The sequence below is a fragment of the Mus musculus genome, chromosome 1, assembly GCF_000001635.26.
Source record: "Mus musculus strain C57BL/6J chromosome 1, GRCm38.p6 C57BL/6J".
Lineage (NCBI taxonomy): Eukaryota > Metazoa > Chordata > Mammalia > Rodentia > Muridae > Mus > Mus musculus.
Genome location: NC_000067.6, coordinates 89,783,554 through 89,804,671, shown reverse-complemented (window position 1 = coordinate 89,804,671; position 21,118 = coordinate 89,783,554). Strand labels below are relative to the sequence as shown.

Genomic DNA, 21,118 nt, shown 5'->3' with positions numbered 1-21,118 from the left:
GCTTCATCTTCCCAGTGCTGACAGAGACAATGACCGGCACAGGATGCCTGCCATTTTTCCAATTGTTGGAAACTCTGATGCCATTTGTACCAAGCTACAAAGATTATCCCAGGTAGGATAAAGTGGTGGCACACACCTTTAATCCCAGCACTCGGGAGGCAGAGGCAGGCGAATTTCTGAGTTCAAGGCTAGCCTGGTCTACAAAGTGAGTTCCAGGACAGCCAGAGCTATACAGAGAAACCCTGTCTCAAAAAACAAACAAAACAAAAAACAAAATAAAACAAAACAAAAAAACCTCTTGTGCACTCTGCTTCTTCATTTGAAACTGCTTGAGTGATGCATGCATTCCGTGCACACCGCCTTGTGTGGAATGGCTCTTTGCACCCATTCCATAAAACTATAGGACCTTCTCATTTCCCATGTTGTTTGGACATCATCCTGTGAGGACCAGGATGTGGCTGCAGACCATGAAGGCGGCAGAGGGTACTGAAAATATTTCTATGTTGACCCCTTAAAGAATGGAGAAATAAGAAAGGCACATATTCCTTACAAATATCTGTGCTGTTAAATCACCAGAGGATCCTCACAGCACTGAAATGAAGTGAGGTGGTTAACTCAGCTATCAACCTGATAAGAGTCAGAACTGTCCCAGAGATACATCTCGATGTGTGTCTCTGGGGAATGTTCCTAGGTGCCATAGCTAGGGTTTTTTTGTCCACCTGATCCAGCTAGAGTTATCAGAGAAGAGGGATCTTCAAGTAAGAAATACCTCCATCAGATTGGCCCATAGGTAAGACTGAGGTCATTTATTTGTTTGTTTGTTTAATGATTGACATGGGAGGACTCGGCTCACTGTGGGCAGTATCACCCCTAAGCAGGTGGTATAAGAGGGCTGAGCAAGCCATGGGGAGTAAGGCAGGAAGGCAGTGTTCCTCCATGGCCTCTGTTTTAAGACTGTCACTATGTCCCTGCCCTGACTTCCTTGGACGATAGACTCAAAGCTGTAAACTGAAATAAAATCTTTCCTCCCACGTTGCTTTTGGTCATGGTGTTTATCACAGCAGTAGAAATCTAATAAGGGTAGGTGAGATGGCCAACCCTGAGTTGGAATCCAAGGCTTAATAAAAAGGAGAATTTGAAGGGCTGCAACATGACTCAGTGATTAAGAGCACTAGCTGATCTTGCAGAAGACCAAAGTTTGGTTTCCATTTTCCACATGGCAGCAAAGAGGGGCCTCGACTGACTGACTGACTGACACACACTCTCATATTCATTCTCTCTCTCTCTCTCTCTGTTATAGACACACAGACACACACACACACACACACACACACACACACACACACACACACACATGATTTGGGGGCGAGGGTGGGGGTGAAGACAGGCTTTGCCTACAAATACCTGGGTGTTTTCTTCTGGCCTATTTTTACCTGGGGGTACATTTGTAACATTTTAAAGACAGGAATATTTATAATCTATAGGGAGCCTAATCACAAGAGCTTCTGCAATTCCATACTAGACATGACAAAGTAAAGCTAGACTGAGGTCAAGAACAGAGAGAATTGAGCAGTTCCACAAAAGCGAAACAGTGTTACTATGTGACTTGGGAATTCTGCTCCTACCTATATCTATGACTGTAAATACTGAAATCATTCACAGGTGTCCAATTCGGGGAAGTTCACCATAGCATCACATACAACCACTGGGAAGTGGAAGCAACCCAAGTATGCATCAAAGGTGAGAAACAGGTGCAATACAATCCAGAAAACAAACCCAACTCAAGATGTTCAAAGACAAGAGTGTGGAAAAGTGGCTCTAGAGAGGAGTGGGCAACAGTTAACGGAATGCATCACATATGCCTGTGACATTGCCAGAGAACAAACTTCATTGATAAAAAAATGGCAACATCAAACACAAGTATGTTAAGCCAAAGAACCCAGATTCAGAAAGAACATGAATGTGCCTTCCTCTTTCAGAAACTAAAACAGGCGATTCCCAAAAAGCAGACAGCAGGGAAGAGCTGCCCTGGCTGGAGGGAGTGGGGTAGCATGGAGCTAAGGCTCCGAGTGAGCAAGTTTCCGCTTGGGCTGATAAGGCACCAAGGAAGCAGGCATAGTGACCCTACAATACAGCGAAGGAAGCCAGCACCACTGAGGTACACACAGTGAGCGCCTCACACTGAGAGAAACACGGGGTCAGCTCTCAAAAGGGCACTGGACTCAAATGCTGGAGTTGGAGGGTGTGGTCAGGCATGTGCCCTCAAGTCTCACAGAGGAACTGCCCATAATGCCTAGTGATGGAGTTTCTCTCCAGCTGTGGCTGGCTGGCCCTCACACAGAGCCACAGCCCCATTTCCTACCCAATCCCCACCTCCTCCAGGGGCTCCCCCCAGCCCCGGCCCAACTCCAGCATCCCGGAGACCAGATCACTACAGCAAGCTCTCCCTCAGCTAACAGCATCTCTGCAGACCTGGGATGCTACAGAAAGTAACCCCCAACAAGGTTCTACAGGGTCTGCATAGGGAGGAATACTCAAAGTATATTTGATATTTGATACTCTGAAATAAAAGCAAGAATTAGATATGGCCTAAAAATTCATGCCTTTCAATTTGCCTTCAACTGTTGCAGGATAGTTAGTTGGTCACATTGTGAACCCTAAGACTGTGTTATTTACTAAAAACAAAAACAAAAACCCTTTTTCTCTTGTGGTGCGGCTCTGCCTTATCACACACTTTTAATCCCGCTGGCAGGAATACAGACACACCCTTAGTACACAGCTTTAATCCCAAACAATAAAGGTAAAGTTAGTTTGAAGAGGGAAGCGCCCATGTTTGAAAGTGATGTCTAACTGAGTGGCAGGCAAAATGGCCAATCAGAACATTCTGACAGAAAAGATACACACAGCTCTCTTGAGAAGAGAGAGGAAAGGGATGCGACTTAAGAGGGCGGTGGAGAGAGGAAGGAAGCAGTTTTACTGGGAGAGTTTTACAGAGACAGGTTGAAGAGAGGACAAGCTAGGCACGTGTGAGGACAGAATGAGCCAGAGAATGTGACAGAAGATTAAAACAGATTGCCAAAGTTAGTATAAGACCAAGCAGAGCAATTCAGAAGAGGCAGCCGGGGTTGGGGGTTGGGGCAGAATGAATCAGCCAGTTTGGAGAGGAGTTTGAACCAGAATAGTGGGTCTGAACCAGCCAGCCAGAGACCACAAAGACTTGGGAAGGGGTGAGCTTATTCAACAATAAGTCTCAGGTTGAAAACAGTCTAGGCCTAGATAAGAGGATATGGAAGCTAGGAGCTGCCAGGACGAGGCTTAAGCTAGCAGACTGAGGCAGTAAGCCTCGAAGATGACAATTACATCAGGCAGCTAACAGTTACTGTAACATCCATCTCTTCTGACAGAAGAACCTGGAATAGACCCCACCCTGATTTACCCTCACGTGGAAGAAACCCAGTTATCTGTTAAAGGCAGACTGGGGCCAACCATGACAACATGAATCCTGTCTGATGGGATGGGGTTAGGGGCAGGGGTGTGGGGTTGTCTGTGCCTCTCTCCCATGAACTGGCTTATTAATATTCCAAGCCATTCATTAACAAACATGGGTGAAACACCTCCGTGTCCCATCCCCATGCCTGGGATGGCAAGGGAAGAAAGGAACTGGGCACTTTATCTTCAGTCTTCACCCACAAGCCAAGGACAACCAAATACACTCAGGCATTCAGGAAGACTGACAGTCACTACATCATAGGAGGGCCTTTCTGCAACCTGTGTGCAAGGCAGGCTCCCTGCAGCCAGGCGGATCCTACATATGCATCTTCTACCGCAGATCACAGCACTAGTAGTGTCTGCAGAACTAGTGTAATACTAAGAGGGATCAAGAAAATAGCTAACAGACCTTAAACTGCATGACTGACTGGCAGGAACTCCAAGATAGTTATGAGACTTGTTCTGCATTCACTTAGCAAACCGTGCCCTCGGGTCTACCGGCTCTCTAATTTTTTTTTTAATCCTGGAAACTGGATTCACTCACTGAGATGAAATAACTCTTATTTTGTTCATCTGCTGATGCACAGTCACGGGTCAGGTTACATTTTGGAGAGGTTGCTACTAGCTTATTACGTTGGAGAAGAAACGTCCCTTTGGTCATCCTGTCCCTCATAGGAACCGAATCCACAGGAGTGTTAGGTAAGGTGAGCTCTGAAGAGAAGGGGCCAATACAGCCTTCCCAAGGAGGGAAGGTCATTGTGGAGGCAGTTGCAAGCAGTAAGCAGACCACTGGTGCGTTCTGTTCTGAGTGGATCCGAGGTGCGGCTTGCTATGTCTGTGGCCTTGAGCAAGTTAGTTAAAGTTTACGACCCTCGGTTTCCTCAGCTATAAAAACAGGAGTTAAAGGCACCTGCCTCGCAGGCTTCCAGAGATTATGACAGGACACACAGAACTCCTTTAACAGCAGTGGCCGGCACCCAGCAAAGTCCAGCAACTATCTGCAACCCTACTGCTAACAGAATGTCAATACAGACTTCTCATGTTGTGGCTGATTTCCTGTTAAAAGGCATCAGCAAATCAGAGTTCTTACAGGCTGTTATGCTACTGTCTGGTGGTTTCTCTCGGGGCAGGCGTGGGAGCCCTGCCTACGGTACGTCATGGCTTTTACCGTGCTGACTGGGGAGGAAAACCATTCTCACCTGCACATATCATGAAAGACTCAAATGAAAATCAAGTACAAGAACAAAGCTCCCAATTTATCTCATTAGGAAGAGTCAAATCAAGTTATTGAAATGCCCAGCAGAGCAAGCCACCCCTTAGTTCACACATCAAGCTCTGTGACTGGAGGCTCCCAGAACACCATGCTTTTAGTGACTTCCAAATATTTTCCAGAATATGGTACATGGATAACTTACTCTGTGGTGTCCAATTTTGTGGCCTAGCACAAAAAAACATGAAAAGGAACTTTGAAATTCTCCTGCCTGATAGTTCTAGAATTATATATAAGCCAAGAATCAGATTTAAGAATTTGATGGGAGGAAGCAAAATTCTTGGCTCCTCTGTCTCCTAGACATGCGATGATTTGTTTGCGTGATCCTCAGACCAGGCAACACAACATTCTTGTAGCATTCCACCCTTTGAAATATGCCTGGACTCCAAGACCAAGTCAGAGAGACTAAAATCCTTTGTGGCAAAACCCAACAAAATGCACCCCAAACTAGCAAGGGCAACAGCATCTCTTACAGGGAGGCCCCAGCAAGGAGAACTTACTTTTGTCTCCCGCAGAGAGGAAAGTGTCTTTGGGCTCCTTTTCAGAGACCACAGGAACTGATCCCAGAGGCTTGAAAGAGGTAACCACGTGATCATCGAACCTTTACAGCACACTCAACACGTGTGCCTGGAAGCAGGCATGGTGAGGTATCCCACATATTAGCAAACATTACACCATTAAGCAGAAATTAGACAGAAAACGAAGGGGGCCTAAAAATTGACTAGGAGTTCGGATGCTGTAAATGGCTAATCGGCCATTTTTCACCTGAAGCCCTCTCCAAATGCAGTTTTGCTATTAAGCAAAACCCCAAGAAAGGTAATCAATTCCAACTAAAAAGCACTTATCCTGAAGACGGTGTGTGCGCGCGAGGCACTTCAAACTCCTGGCTGCCTGCCAAAGCCAGACAACAGCCATCAATGTTCCTGCCTATCCGAGGAGCACAGGGGCCATGCATAATTGACTAGAAGATGGGCTAAAACTGTGCCCAATCAGTATGTGATCAAAAACGCGTGGAATATTCAGCGCCACTTGATTACACGGGCCTCCGTCCTTTCACTCTCCTCTCGGAATCTCTTCAAGGTCCACAGTGCTGTAATAAGATCATTACTGTCAAGCGGTACGAATCGTGGGCAATGAGTCTTGGGATGGGGAGTCATACTTCACAAGCTCCCCTGGTTTCTCTCTCTCTTTTTTTTGTGTTTTACTGCATGCAGAGGCGGCAGGGCGACGAGGTGGCGGATAATGATCACATCACTGTGTGGTAACTAGAAAGGCACTTTTAAGAAAAAGCAGAGAGAAATCAGCTTAAGAGAAACTAAAACATTTCCCTTTGCTTTTTCCCCCCTTAAAAAATTAAATAGAATTAAACTGCGTGCAGTGGGCGCTCTTCATGAACTCTTACATAAAGTCATTGCATGTAACCATTTGATAGATTTTCATATTTCACAAAGCCCATTACCTCACAGAAAAATGGCCAATTTCCTCCATCTCCTGCGTACTAAAGAGGCTCCTGGTTAAGTTGCGTGTGTGTGCACACGGCAATGGCTGCTCAAGTTTCCACTGCCCTCCCTTCCTTCATGGGAGATACACCCAGGGCTTCGTACCTGCTGCTCATTATTTGTCTAGATGAGACGAGGGTGTGGCCGAGAGGGAGGGAGATGTTGCAGAGTGCTAAGCAAACCCACAGCTTTCCCAGAACCACGCCTTCTCTAAGGCACAAGCAACACATCTCAATAAAACAAGAGGTCACCATGATCAGAACTGGAGCTAAGGCAGCCAGGTCTTTGATCTGTACCCGAATAAGCGAAGCAGGACTCCTGTGAATGACAGAGGGCTCAACCAATCACTTCCTGCCAACTCCAAACTGCCCTTGAAATGCTTACTCCCTTCATCCAAAACAACAAAAAGAAAAAGCATTATCATCCCGAGGGTGAGCACAAAAACTGGTTATGTTTCTAAAGAAACTGCAAGAGAGACTGGCCCTGTCAGTCAGTCAGTCGGTGACTAGTCCTGTATGTTCTAATCGCCTACAAAGCAACTGAGCAGTGAACTGAGCCTTTACTCTGACCAAATCAAGGCAAACACACACACACACACACACACACACACACACACACACACACACACACACACACAAGAAATATGTTTGCAAAGAAGCCAGAAGGAGATCAGTTTGGAAAGGATTGTTTCCCACTCTCAAGAGCAGAGAGGGCAAGGGCCCTGCTGAGCCTGGCAGTGTTGCAAAGAAACACAAGTGGACCAGGGAAGTGGTACCCCGAGAGTCCATGCCCAAGCAAATGACCAGGCACAAAGCTAAACACAGACTACCCTGACCTAGAGGCCTAGCAGAGCCTCTGATGTCAGCCCCCATCAGTGTCTGGGGAACATCACTGCTTTACGGATCCTTTCTCTACGCTTGTGAAACAGAAGGACCCTCATTCTTGACTACCCACAGGGATGCCATGATTCAGGGCAGTGATAGCCCTGCTGTGGCTTTGTAGGTGCCTGATAATGTATGACAATGGATCCCGTGATTTGGGAAGGGACCGTCATGGTCTATTCAAAAGCTTGAGAGAAAGGCCCACGAGGCAGGGCAAGATGAGGTACAGAAAGTAGGTGATGAATTAGACTGGGGAAGAAGCAGTAACTAGAGGGGTACAGCATGAGAGCCCTCCGCCTCTCCCTAGGTGGTCTCAGGGTCACAACTCCACCAGTGAATTAAGTGACGGCCACGGCTCGTGAAGACTTCAAGGCAGATCCTGATTGCAGAATGCCAGCAGACCCAGGAGCTCCCAGCTGAGCAGAGGAAAACACGTCATCACTGGTTTTTGGAGGCATGCTGAACTGATAGAGCCCCTCAGGCAGGAAGAGCACCTCCAAGGCCAGGCAAACAGCAAGGTGTGGAGGCCTGTTGCATATCTGGATTCCAGAGTGACGTCTTGCAGGAATGGTTTTATTCTCCTGTATGGCAGGGGACAGGGAACTTCAACTGATCACTTGTCCTGCCCCACATCAGTCTCCTAAGGACAATGAAAGGGCTCTGAGCCACCTCCTAGGACTGATCTCATTTTCCTTTAACAGAATTACCCTATTTTTGTACCATAGGAGAATAGACATTTCACACTCTATCAAATGCAATGTGGACACTTTGTCCCTTCGAGAAGTCTCCCAGGCAACCAGATGTTCTGGTACCAGCCATTGCTTTCTACTGTCTCCATCACTGTTCCGGGTTCAAGGGAACTAGTTCCCACACAGTGTCAAGCACAGCACTTGGCATTCACTAGGTGCTCAACGCACTTTCATGGTCCTGACGCTAACCCTGTTAGTTTGTGTGGACTTACAAAAAGACCAAAACCCCTCTCCTATCGGCTGGTCTGCCGTGGTGGGAATCCTCTGTTCCGGCTTCCCCCGCAGTAATCGACTCATCTTTGTTTACTTCCAACCTGCTGACTTCCACAAAGGATCTGAGAGCGCTTACAGCTTATGTGTGTTTGTGAAGGATGAACTGTACCCTGCAGGATGGCTTTTGAGTCAACTGTGCCCAATATACGATGTCAACGTCTAGAACAAGCTCAGCCCTGCTCAGTTTCAGCAGGTTTGTTCTCTGGGAAGCTGGAGGGAGCTGCCTGAGGACTCTCTTTAGAAAGCCTATCTGGTGTGTGGGTATCAAGTCCATCAGGGCTCCTTGGTGTCTCCTAGAACCCACAGCTCAAGGGTGGTGAGACCCTGCCAGTCTCTGGCAGCCTTGAACAGAGCATCAAAACCACTACATTATAGTATTACCTTTGGGAACATGGTGGGATTCTTGGTTTTTGGTACAATTCAATGAGTCAGGATGGCCCGCACCCAAACATACACGCCTGCTCAATAATAGGTTAGGTTCAGGATCTCATGACATGCAAATGACTGCTCACTATGCAATTTCCATGCTGCTGCTGATGGAGACCTCACAATCCCCTTCCTTCCAGGCCAGATGCCAAACTCAGAGCAAAAAGCAGACATGGGGAGGGATGGTGAGAGAAAGGACATGCAGTGACAGGTGACAGCATCCTTCATAAATCTCCAACTTCCTCCCCTCCCAGCAATGACACAAAACTGAAAAGCACATGCAGGCTGGGATCACATGTGCGCGGCAGGCCTTGGGCCCTGACTTCTGCCGGTCATGTGTACACCATGCACATCACTGTAACAGACACCCACGAGCTTGCTATGCTCTGATAACAGAAGAAAAACACTGACCACCTAATCGTGTTAGGTAGGACCCCCAGCTTACCCTGACAGCCCAAAGCATATGGCACTCATCAGAGCCAAATGGTAGGAGAATAAAAGCTGTTGTGTGCCGCATAGATTACCTGCTGATAATCCTACGCAACCACTGGATGCTCGATCGTAATTCTTATCTTTTCTGCAAAGGACCTCCTGGAGCATCATCTGACTTCTAGCCCATGGTGACCATGCTGAAGTACATAGGAAAAAGTGATCTCTTCCTAAGTTTTATTAAATGAGAACCACTGTGTACCAAATCCAAAACTAAGTTCTAAATGAGCCAGATGAGCCTTCGCTCACATATAACCTGGGTATGTGGCTATGCCTCTGAATGCCAAACCTTTCCTGGGTGTTCCTTTGCCAACCTAGGTATGTACCATTTAGAGTACCTGTTTGTGCCATCTGAAGGTTCTGAACTCCCTGGGGGAAAAAGCGCACCTGGATGTTAATTCCCAGTGCCTCGAATGGTGCCCACTCCATCTCGTTTCCCTATGGTGGTTGCTTAATATTTGATGAAAGGAAAAAAAGAAAAAGAAAAAAAGGAATGATTCATAATTTCAGGGTCTCCTCTGTGAGAGTGAAGCAAAACCAAGTGGAAGGCGACCTTTGCCACTTGAGAGTTAATGGAATTTGTCAACATCTTGGGCCCTACCTCTGATTGGTTGGTGAGGCAGTTGGGATGAGCAGTTCATTTTCTGCTGTAACAGAGAGGTTTGTGGGTGACTTACCTTGTCTAGGATAATCCTTTAATAGCCATTCAGGATCAACCACTCAATGGTTCAGTAAAGACCCAGAAAGCACTGAAGGAATGAGATGAGGAGGACATAAATTCCCATTGAGACCTATCACACAAAGCTCTGTGTGAACTTGGGGGAGGTATGGGGGGGGGCGCGCAACACCAGGAATTCCACAGATGCTGTTGTATAATAAGATTGGATACACTGAGACGGGTCCTGATTTTTAAGAAAAAGATCTTGGGTCCTGATTTTTAAGAAAAAGATCTTTGTCGTACACCTTCTAGATGTTCAGACCTATATGAAAGCCCAGGTGTTATCTGTGGAATCTGAGAAATTCAAGGAGGCTTTTCAGTATGCTCCACTCCTAGATTCAAACGCCGCTTCCTATACCTCAAAGCCCTGCTTTCTGCCTGGTGGAAAGAAAATCAGGAGACGGTTCTGTCACCTACCAGCAATCTGACCTTGGACAAGAAAGACACTTAACCTCTCTCTCCTTCAGCCTTCTTACCGGGGAAACAGGGAAATTAGCACTTGATGCAAACTTGCATGAATGTGGTAAAACTAATGAGGACCACCAGACCTGGGGACGCGAAGCAGGGCTCCCTGGCTGTGGCTTCCTTTCAGCAATGATACATGATCTCACCGTTGGATGATAGCTAGGAAGGAATCCAGAAGGTATCAAGATGTAAAGACAATACCCAGTTAAGTCATTAGAAACCTCGGAACTCCACAGTGTCTGAAGCCTTCCCAGGCACACACTTGTAAGTCTGGTCCTGGGACACAGAAGATGGTGCTAGCAGTCTTTCAGAATCCATATTCCCTACTGCGGTGCTGGGTATTGCCTCTTAGAACTGCCTGGCTCGTACAGCTTCCTTCTAACCCAGAGTCACCTCCTCGAGGCTTCCACACAAGGGTCCCACTGACACTCTTCTTGACTAGTCAGGACCACGTAGTACTTGACAGTCACCTGGCATCCACTGCACATGCCATATGCCCTACCCGACCATTCTCTGTGCTACCGGAGGTCCAGGACAAGGCTCAGTTCCCTCCCCACCCTTTCTAAGCTCTTCACTGGTCCACGATTACCAGACCTAGTTGACACAACCAATTTTTTCAGTACGTGTAATCATCCTCAACAAGCTAAACTCAGTTGGAGATCCAGAACACCACAGGTATGTCAAGGCAGTGCAGGGGCAGGAGGTGGGATCACATGATCATTTGAACATGGGAGGGAACAGGTGCTAAGGGGAGAGAATGGCGGCTTCCACTGTGCTGTGTGTGGACACGACACACAATGGGAGAGGGGACTTCCACTGTCTCGACTTTGCCTCACCCTCCTCTGAGCCTTCATGGGGCAGGGTAGTAGATCGGAGGGAGTAGACAGGCACTACATAACCTCCACATCCTAGAACTCTTTTGATGCCCCTGGTTAATTAAGAACCTGAGAAGGGGCTCAAACTCCCTAAATCCACTAATAATCCCTAGGTATGATTGTCAAATTACCATGTTGGAGCCCTAAATACTTACTTAAAAGCTTGTAAAGAGACAGTCTCTGCTCTTGTAATTTACTGTGCTCATTTGATTCATTTTACTATTAAATTTTAGATTAGCATGCAAGCAACAGGTCTCAACACAGCATCTGCACACGTACATGCTAGTATTAAGATCAGAACAACTGTTCTGCTAAGTTGGTAAGGCCTCTTCTGCCAGGTGGCAGAGACGGCATTAACGCTCATCACCAAGAAAGACGAATGCAAGGGAGCCAGAGTGGCTATTTCTGTTGTGCCGAGGTCCCTGAGGGGCACCAGGTCTGAAGCTGAAGCAATGTAAGTACTTACGCGATCTTTCAGCCCTCCAAAACCACAGAGGGAAACATCTCAGGAAGCCCGAGCAGCAGCTCTTGCCATTCAACTGGGGATGACACCCAGGGGCATGCAGGGAGCCCCGGGGCTCCATTAATGAACACTATGCCCCTTAGCTCTCTGATCTATGGCATATGTGAAAGACAGAGACTACGGGCTGCTTTCTTTCTTCATGGTTGTGCAAGAGGCCCCATGGAGCAGACTAGCAGCTCCAAGTCTCAGGTGTTTGGCTACTGGTACACTTACACTGAGGACAGGGCAGAGGAGATGGGGAGGCTGGTGAGACACTCCCTGGACTACTGGCGTCCAGTCCATGGGTGCTCTGCACCTGTCCCTCTAGGGAAGGTCAAAACATCTGCCAGGGGCACTCCCTCCTCTCCTTTTACTTCCTCTCCAGGTTCTTTTTTATGTCTCTGTTGTCCCTTCGTTAAATCTCTAGTGACCAGCCTGGGCACACTATCAGCTTTCTCCCTAGGATTCTGATTGAATTAGCTATCTAGGGGATTTTATTTTTCTTATATTCGTTTGACTCTAGTTGTCTATTACCATCATGGGGTGGAAGGCAGAGAGCCACCCACTACCTGACAGGTCTCTTCTACAGTGCGGCTCCTTACACAGTAGACCCATGACCCCACCCTTTGGCCCGCTCTTGATGACAGTATTTACATTGAACTCATATATAAAGATATAACAGAAACACAGAAAACAGAGACTTTTAGTATTTCCACTCCTCAGAGTGTCAGTGTCAAATCAGTCTATCTCTGAAGTGCAGTTAGAATGTTTGATTCTTAAGGACTTCTGCTGGAGCTGCTGACTTGACTTTCACTAAGAATAAAATCATTAAATGCATTTTGGCATTTTGGCTTGGGGCAGAATTTCCAACAATTTCTGAAGTGGCCCTACACACACACACACACACACACACACACACACACACACACATATATATATATATATACACTCTGCTGTTTTGTACTATGTATTTATGAAAAGCGGCATTTCCAGCCCTGATGATTATAAAATCAAAATATTGATCAAGTCTGAAAACTGTTGAAGATGCTCTAAGGCATCTAGGATGCTGGCTCCAACATCCAGGCAAGATTTAAATCTTTATGCAAAAATAAGGAAGCATCCATCTCATGGGTGTAGAGATGGACTTTTGTCTCCTAAAGATGATTTGTGTGTGTGTGTGTGTGTGTGTGTGTAGCTGGCATCGTAGGTGGCTGTTGGTCAACTGACATGGGTGCTGGGAACTGAACTCTGGTCCTCTGGAAGAGCAGCAAGTACTTTTGTCTTTAATAAATGGAGATATATATCTATATATATATACACATATATATGTATGTATATGTGTAGATATATATGTATATGTGTATATATATGAATATTGTTTTAAAATACATTAAAAATCTATTATTTGTAGATATGAATACCTATTTTATACATCTTGGTCACAGAAAAGGTTAAGAAGCCCGGTGCTGTGACAATGTCTGCATCTCAGATAAGACAGGAGGCCATGAGCAGAAGACCGCCCGAGGGGACCAGCAGTCAGTGCTGTGGGACAGAGATGTCAACAGAAAACATTTCTTTTAAAGGATTTATTTTTTATTTTACATACACTTGTGCTTTGCCTGGATGTATGTCTACGTGAGGGCATCAGTGGGCCTGGAACTTGAGTTACAGTTGTCAGCTGCCACATGGGTACATCCTGCACTCAGGAGGCTGAGGCAGGAGAATTCCAGGCTTGAGGACAGCTGAGGCTCCATAGTGAAACCCAGACTCAAAAAAAAAAAAAAAAAAAAGGCCCTCATAAAAATGGCACACTGCAGTGGGGCAGGTTAACATTTTCTAGGGAAAACTATATAGATGACTTTATTAGAACTTACTTTCCCCATGGGCAAGCACCAACCCCTAACACTATTAATGATACTCTGTTATGCTTGCTGACAGGAGCATGCTGGCCGCTGAGAGGCTCCACCCAGAAGCTGACTAAGACAGATACAGATACCCACAGCCAAACAGTGGATGGAGCTTGAGGACTCTTATGGAAAAATAGGAGGAAGGATTGTGGGCCTTGAAGAGGACAGGACTCCACAAGACCAAAAGAGTCAACTAACCTGGACCCTTGGGGCTCTCAAGAACCTACCAACCAAAGGATATACACGGGCTGGACCTAGTGATTTTCTGATCTATGTGCTTCTGTGGTACCTGTATGCATGCGCATGCTGATGCGGAAGGCACAGGACAACCCTGGTTATTATTCCTTAGGCACTGTACACCATTTTATTTTATTTGTTGATTTTGAAAGCAGAATCTCTCACTGTGGAACGTGGCAAAGGAGACTGGACTGGTTGGCCAGTGAGTTCCAGGGACCTGCTTGCCTTCAGCTCCTAGGAGCTAGGATTACAAACATGTATTATCCACGCTTGGCTGGTTTAGGGGTGATCTGGGGCTTGAAATCAGGTTCCTGTGCTTGGAAGGCAAGCACTATAGAGCTATCTCTCAAAGCTGCTGTCTTTCTGTCTGCTAGGACAGATCCACCCTGTTTCAGCTTAAGGTTACAGTACAGCACCACCAGATGACCCCAAGGGTTCAGAAAGCCAGCCAATGTCACTTTCCACATTCTTTCCAGCTCCCCATTAGCTGCACATGCTCCTGCTGGCTTGATCTTACAGTGTTTATACAGCACAGATCACGTGTGGGTAACATGCATGTAAGCAGCTGCAGAGAGAACTGACCATCAGCTGTGCTATGACATTAAGAACAGATACCAAGTGAAAACATGGTGACATGCTCTAGACACGCATCTGTTATATGAGACACACTCATTAGGGGAATTCTTGCTTGGGTCCTCAGGCTAGAGGCTGGAATGGGAGGTAATGCTACCATCTTTTCCCAGCCTTTCCTTGGGGCAGGTTAGAGCTGCCACCGACTGGTGGCTCTTGTTTAAGGTCTCAGTGGCAGCATTTGTGGGAAGAGCAGTGGCATCTAGCTCAATGGTATCGTCCATGACTGCTGACATGGCAGAATCATCCTTACTTATCCCCAAGTAAGAAAACTGCTTTTCATTTTCTAACCTTGTCAGCAGGAAGCTGCAGGAGACAAAACCGGATCAACTTTGGTGAAGGAGAAGAGCTTCGGGCCCTGCCAGGAACCCCAAAGCTGCAAGGTCTCCTCATAACACCCAAAACAACATGGCCCACCTCACAAATGATGGGACAGCCTGCTGAGCCACACTGGTCCTTCTTGCTCATTTTGTGCTGTGGGCTCACAAAAACCACTTTCACTACTGGGAGTAGCATCATGCACTCCACAGTTCTCAACATTCTAACTGGGGGAACATTCAGGAAAAACCTTGGTAGAAGGAAAGACAAAGGTTCCGAGTGACAAGGCTCAAAAACCTTTGCTCAAGACAGAATTCTGCGATTGTCTATCTCACCAACAAAACTTGGTGTTAATACAACAGCATTTTGAAAGTTTGGTTCTCTTTTGAATATTTCTGTAGTTTAGTTACATTCATCTCTCTCATTGTGTGTGTGTGTGTGTGTCTGTGTGCAGGTGTACACCTATTTCCACATGCATGTGTGGAATAAAAACATTTAAGTTCGCTTGTAGGAGTCATTTCAGAAAGCCCACATCTGGCCACCAGGTAGACAGTAGACGTCACAAGCAAGGGCATTTTCCCCAGTGCAGACACTCACTCTGGGAGCCCAGGCCCCTTACCTTCAGCAGTGCCTGAGAGCCCGTCAGCCTTGAAGTTGCTGGTACTTTTCTTCCTCCGGTGCTTCTTTCTGTTGGCGTGGGGGGAGGGGGGTGGGTCGAGCTTGGGGCTGGTGCTGCTGGAGATACTTGGGCTGGAACACACCGAGTCACCCAGCCCCGTGTCTGTGGCCGAACCGGAAAAGGCAAAAGAAGGCAAAGGTGAACTTGGACCTCAGAGCAAGGAAAGGAGGAAAAACTCGCTCAAGCAACATCCTCCAGTGTAAGGCATGAGGTCTTTTCTGAGACACCTTGCACAAGGTGGCTGGGTTGGAGGCCTGGGACCTCTGCAATGAGCAGGTCACAGCACTTTTGTCCTGTGCACCTCCCAGCACAAAGCAGGAAATCTGTGCTTTGTGTGACTGCACTGCTGGAACCTCAGGCTCGCACTTGGCATCATGGAAAGCAGGGCGGTGAGCTTCCGATTCTCAATGTTTCCTTTCCTTCCCTTTCCGACCCTGCTGCACCAGGAATGAGAAACTGACACATGCAAAGCCACAGAGACTTGTCCTGAGTGGCTGTGAAACTGTACACACAGGATGAACAATCCCTGACCACCTTCTCCTTGCAGGATGGCACATGGCTATGTCCCCACTTTGTAATTACTGAGAGGTGGCACAATGTGCCACGAGTCACCAAGAGCTTGCAGGAGTGTCTCCAAGTCAACACCATGTAGCTGCAGGTCAAGGAGTCCCTCAAACTCCCCAGAGAGGCTTTAAAGCCAGTGTGCACATACAGTAACTTACTATAAATGAAACCCAGTTTATTATTTACCTTTACCAAAGAGAAGGCAAAAGTGGTGCTGGAAGACTGGGAAGAGACAGATGTACAGGGAAAGAACAGAACCCTGAGCAGGGGCCAGAGGAGCGTGGGTGTCATACCTCTCCCCACCTGAAGCTTTCAGAGTCCTTTTGTCCTAAGCCACCAGACCAAGGACAGAAAGGCCTGCACTGACTCCTATCCCCTTGGCTCCTGCTTTCTGAATACGGCCACCCTCTAAAAGTTGGGGATCCACCACTGAAAAACTGTTCTAAGATCCCCGCTAACATGCGCCACAGAATGCACAGGATACCTACCACCCTCTGTTCCACCTCTGGATGTTGCTGCCCTCCCACTTCTACCAGGCTCTCTAGCTCAGGCGCCTGCTTCTCCTCCCTGGGTGATCTGTACTCCAGTTAGACGGCAATCCTGAGGCCCATTTCAGCCTGTGGTTTGGCAGGCTGGCTTAGGTGGTGGTGAAGGTCAGGGTTTAAATTAAAACAGCTTCTGGCTAGGCATGGTGGCACACACCTTTAATCCCAGCACTCATGAGGCAGAGGCAGTAGAATCTGAGAGTTCCAGGACAGATTGGTCTACATAGTGAGACCCCCCCACCACCCTGGTCAACAAAACCCAACTCAACCAACCAACCCAACCACCAACCAACCAACCAACACCACTACAACTAACCGACAAACATGCAATCTGTTTTCCCAAAGCCCTCATCTAGTTGCTTGGACAGTTAGCAGAACTCCAAGATGGTTGCCTACCCTAAAGCACTCCTTCTGTGTGCTATCTTGTGGTTGAGCACTTTTGCTCTTTTTAAATATTTCATGCACAGATTTCAAAAGATGGCCCCCTCTGATGCATACTCTGTGTGCCAGGCCTACTGATAGTGGTCCATATCTGTCTTGTCCCTACAGGGCTCACTCATCAGGTAGGGAGGCAAAGCCACTCACTGCTACTACACGAAGACCTTTCCATATAATAAGCTTGGGTGTCCTGTTGTCCTGTTCCTTTAGTTTTACACTGACACCTCTGTGACAGAGTCAGTAATTCTTCATCCTAAGCTACTATGCTAAATCTTTACTCTGAGGGTCTGAGTGTGGACACTGCATTGGGCAGAGTGGTCTAAAGCTAACTACAGAGCAATGAAGGCTTCCTTTTCCCTAAGTGTCCTATAATGCCTAACACAGGGGTAGGAGGTGCACGGTAATTAAACTACTGTCCGACACATACCACCATTTCTCTGAGACAGTTAGAGCACATGCATGAATTCTCTCTTGCCTGTACACTATCATTTCTAGTCTCCCTTTTACTACTTGATATCTGCAGTTCTCTGAAGCACGCACGGTTCACTAAAGCGCTCCTTCTCACTGCTGGCCACTGCTGTTCTCACCAGTGCTTCTGAGAGGGCTCACTTCAGTGGACAGGCCTCCAGGGGTAGCATCTGCTTCTCCTGCATCTACTGTGGTTTGTCCCTCCCTCCTCAGATGGGAAGCTGCAGTGAGGTCTGTACAGGAAGGTAGGGAGGAAACCATGAAGCACAAGGAGGAAGTCTGTAAGAGGCTGGCCCATAGTGTCTGTCCTTCCTTGCCTCACTGGCTTGGCTCTCTCCACGTGGAGACAAGTGTCTGCCACAGGAGCATCACTGGCTGGCTATGATGTCAGCTTCATGGACCCAGGGTTTGCGGTTTCTCTCTTCACCAGGACAGCAGCCATGGGGAACTCTGCCGGCATTTGCCAGTTTTACTGAAGAACTGACTGGCCGAGGTACTGGTCCAATGGGAGGGGACCTATGGTCCCCGGTGAAACAGCAGAGTGCCATCAACTCTGCCATGTCCTTGAAAACTCACCACAAGCATGCTTTTAAAAGTGTCCACCACTGTCCTGTAAGTTTCCAACTGTCTGGAAACTATTTTTAGGTGAACGGCTACAGTCATGAATGGGATCTATTGACAATGGGAGAGAGTCTCCCTTACACTCCGCCTACACTTACTGAGCATGCTCTCTGAGCCAGCCGCTGTCAAAGAATAAAGGGCAGAACCCCTGTCCCCGTGGAGCCAATGTCTAAGGCCTGAAAAGAATGCCTTTCTAATTTCTTGCTTGATGCCTTCCATAAAAGACTGTTTTTCTTGGGCCCTGCCCCTGGAGCACAGAGTGCTGAGGGACCCCATCTGCAGCAGACATGTCAACCCTACAGATGCACAGGGATGAGAGAGGGCTCATCCACACACAAGGACTGTGGCTCTGGGGCCAGAGGAGGGGTCCCTCAGGGCCCAGTGATTGAGACTAATGGGAAGACAGCAGTGCTACCGTGCCATGAGGAGGGTGCGGGCGGAAAAGAGCAAGAATTGCCTTACTGTGGAAGACAGAAAAGAGCAAGAATTGCCTTACTGTGGAAGACATGGAAGTGCTTCTGGGTCTGACCAGGAGTCAGAAAGCAAACCCGACATTTGAGAGCCTTTATGTTTACTCTCAGACAAGGATGGGACTGAACCAGTCACTGCTGTGCGCCCTGGCATCCACAGAGTACAAGACCCCAAGGGAAGCCCAGAGGCCGTTCCTGCTCATACAGAGATGGAGGGAGGAGATAACTCTTACTCTCTTCCCCCCTGCATCTATCTTCCACATGTGCCACTGTGTAAACATGTGGTCTAAGGCCTGGCATCTACCCCCATCCAGCTTTCCTGTCCTACCAGTAGGGCAGGTATTGATGTGGCACCTTGCACGAGTTCTGCCTCATCACAGACTAAGGGGGAAACCAAGGCACACAGATACCCGAGGGACCAAATGGTAGGCCAGGCACTCTGGGAGAGAAAACAGACCTGCAGTCAGGGACCAGGGCCTGGCAGAAGAGCCTACGTAGAGACTTGCCCAAGGTTGATGCAACCAGGCACTGAGAAGACTGTCGTGACAGTGAGGGATGACGGGAATCATAAGGGGACATGTCCCTTGGTCACAGGAGACAGGGAAAGTGGCCTTGGCTTGAGACCTGAGTGGCCAGACTGACAGCAGCCACGTGGACACGGGGATGAGTTCCTTGTTACTTAGATCCCACACACAGGCACCTGCAGCGTAAGTATTTATGTCCTGACTCTCACATCTTGAGAATCCCCAGGAGCTGCTTCATATCCACCTCCCCTGTTCTAAAATACGAGCAGTCAAGTGCGAGGCTTCTACCCTGAGCTTCCTCACTCCCCATTGTTCCTCCAGCCTGACAAGATGCCCCCTAGCCCCACCCTCAGAGCCCACCACTTCTCCTGACTGCCTATGAAGAATGCATGGCATTTTGTATCAATTACCGGGCAGTAAGACAAGAGACTTCCGTCTACGGCGTTAAATACAGGAGAGAAGCAAGGTGAAGCAAGGTAATCAAACTAAAAAAGAAAAAAAATATCCAGAGCCTCAGTAGTTCATGTTTGAATCTGCTTTGCTATAGGGATCCCCCAGGTATGGTTGCTGAGCCAGGAAGGGCTAGCCCATCCTATGTGTTCAATGCTGGCTATTAGTTCTTCCCAATCGGGCATCAATGTTCAACACATACCCCCCAAAATATATAACATGAGCAATAATGATCACAATCTGCAGGCTCTCGGAGCCCCGGCATGTGAAGTATGAGTCAAAGAAGCAGTTTCACTTTTCACTCGGGGAGCTGACAAGCATGACCAGAGGGAGAATAAAATAACATTCCACTCGCATAAATATCAAGCAGGCTGCTCGAGACTGATGGGCCAGGAATGTATTCTTAGCTATCATTCCGGCAGACAGGCCCAAGGACACTCATAACTTATTTTACAATCATTTAGTTTCAGCTCAAGTGGAAAACGTGACAACTTATCTCTGCCGACAAGATGCTATATCGAACCTCACAATTAACTCTCCTCCGATTATCTGCCCAGCCGATCATTAGCTGAGCCCATCTCGATGGACTGTTGGGGGGGGGGGGCACTCATCTAGGGAAATGCCTCTGCCAGGTGTAGAGAGGGTTTCTCACATCCAGGCGCTTTTCCACAGACAGGGTGCCAGCTTCTTGTTCATATATCCCATTGCTTTAGTGAGCCAGGAGCCAGGATGTGCCTGTTGGGAACACTGGGACTCTCTAAGAACCACTCTTGGTACTGATCTCATATGTGTGCCCCGAGTCACACCTGCCCTGTGTCCTCCAAGGCTCTGGAACTTGCCATTTCAGACATTACGGGGACTGGGGGCTTCCTGAAACACACCTCCACCCACTGTTCCTCAGGGGCGTGGCTTGAAGACAGGATGATGTGAACTTGCTCCTGTGAGCCACCATAATCCAGCTGAGTGGCTAGCACCAAAAGTATACAAAATGCTTTAGACCACGTGTTCCCAAGAGCCACATGTTTCCATGAACAAAAGGGGGAAAGACAGACACCAGCAGAGAAAGGAACAAGGTGGCATGTGTAGTGTAGGCGCTGACAGCTCCGTAGTGCCCACAGGTACCTTCGCTTCTTTGGCTGTGTTAGGTATAACACATTGCTAAAATCTTTTAGGTTTTTTTTTTTCCCCCTGTACTAAAAGAATTCAGGATTTTCAAAGACGGAGCCATTTGGCACTGCCAGAGGAAACCGCTGAGGGCTAAGGCCTTCCACAAACTCAACAGCAAGTCATTGTGGGAAGTAGAAAATTAAAGGCCACTTGCTTTGATCCAAGGTCAACAATGGGAGACTCATTTGGATCTTTAATAGGGCCTCTGTCCCTTCTGAGGCTCAGAGGGATGTGTGGCTGGTAAATAAAGAAGAGGCCACCTTTGCCATCGGAGGAAATCACAACATCCCGGGTCCCGTTAAAAGGTGAGTGTGAAGTGAAGTTCAAACCATCGCCCTGAGCACGGAGCTTTTGACGGAGCTTGCAGCGGGAGGAGGCTGACTTCACTCCCATCTCTGAAGATGTTTCAGAGACTGCCATTATTGTGTGCTTCCTTTTGCAGCGCACGCAGGGGTATACAATGT

General features: G+C 47.7%; 1 protein-coding gene across 2 annotated transcripts in view; it reads right to left on the bottom strand.

The window, feature by feature from the left end:
* Agap1 (ArfGAP with GTPase domain, ankyrin repeat and PH domain 1) overlaps positions 1 to 21,118 on the bottom strand; it is a 440,472-nt gene that overhangs the window by 90,611 nt on the left and 328,743 nt on the right. For both annotated transcript variants that reach the window (NM_178119.3, NM_001037136.1), the window contains one exon: positions 15,348 to 15,509. In NM_178119.3, coding sequence (NP_835220.1) covers positions 15,348 to 15,509 — 162 coding nt within the window. The remainder of the gene's footprint in view (positions 1 to 15,347; positions 15,510 to 21,118) is intronic.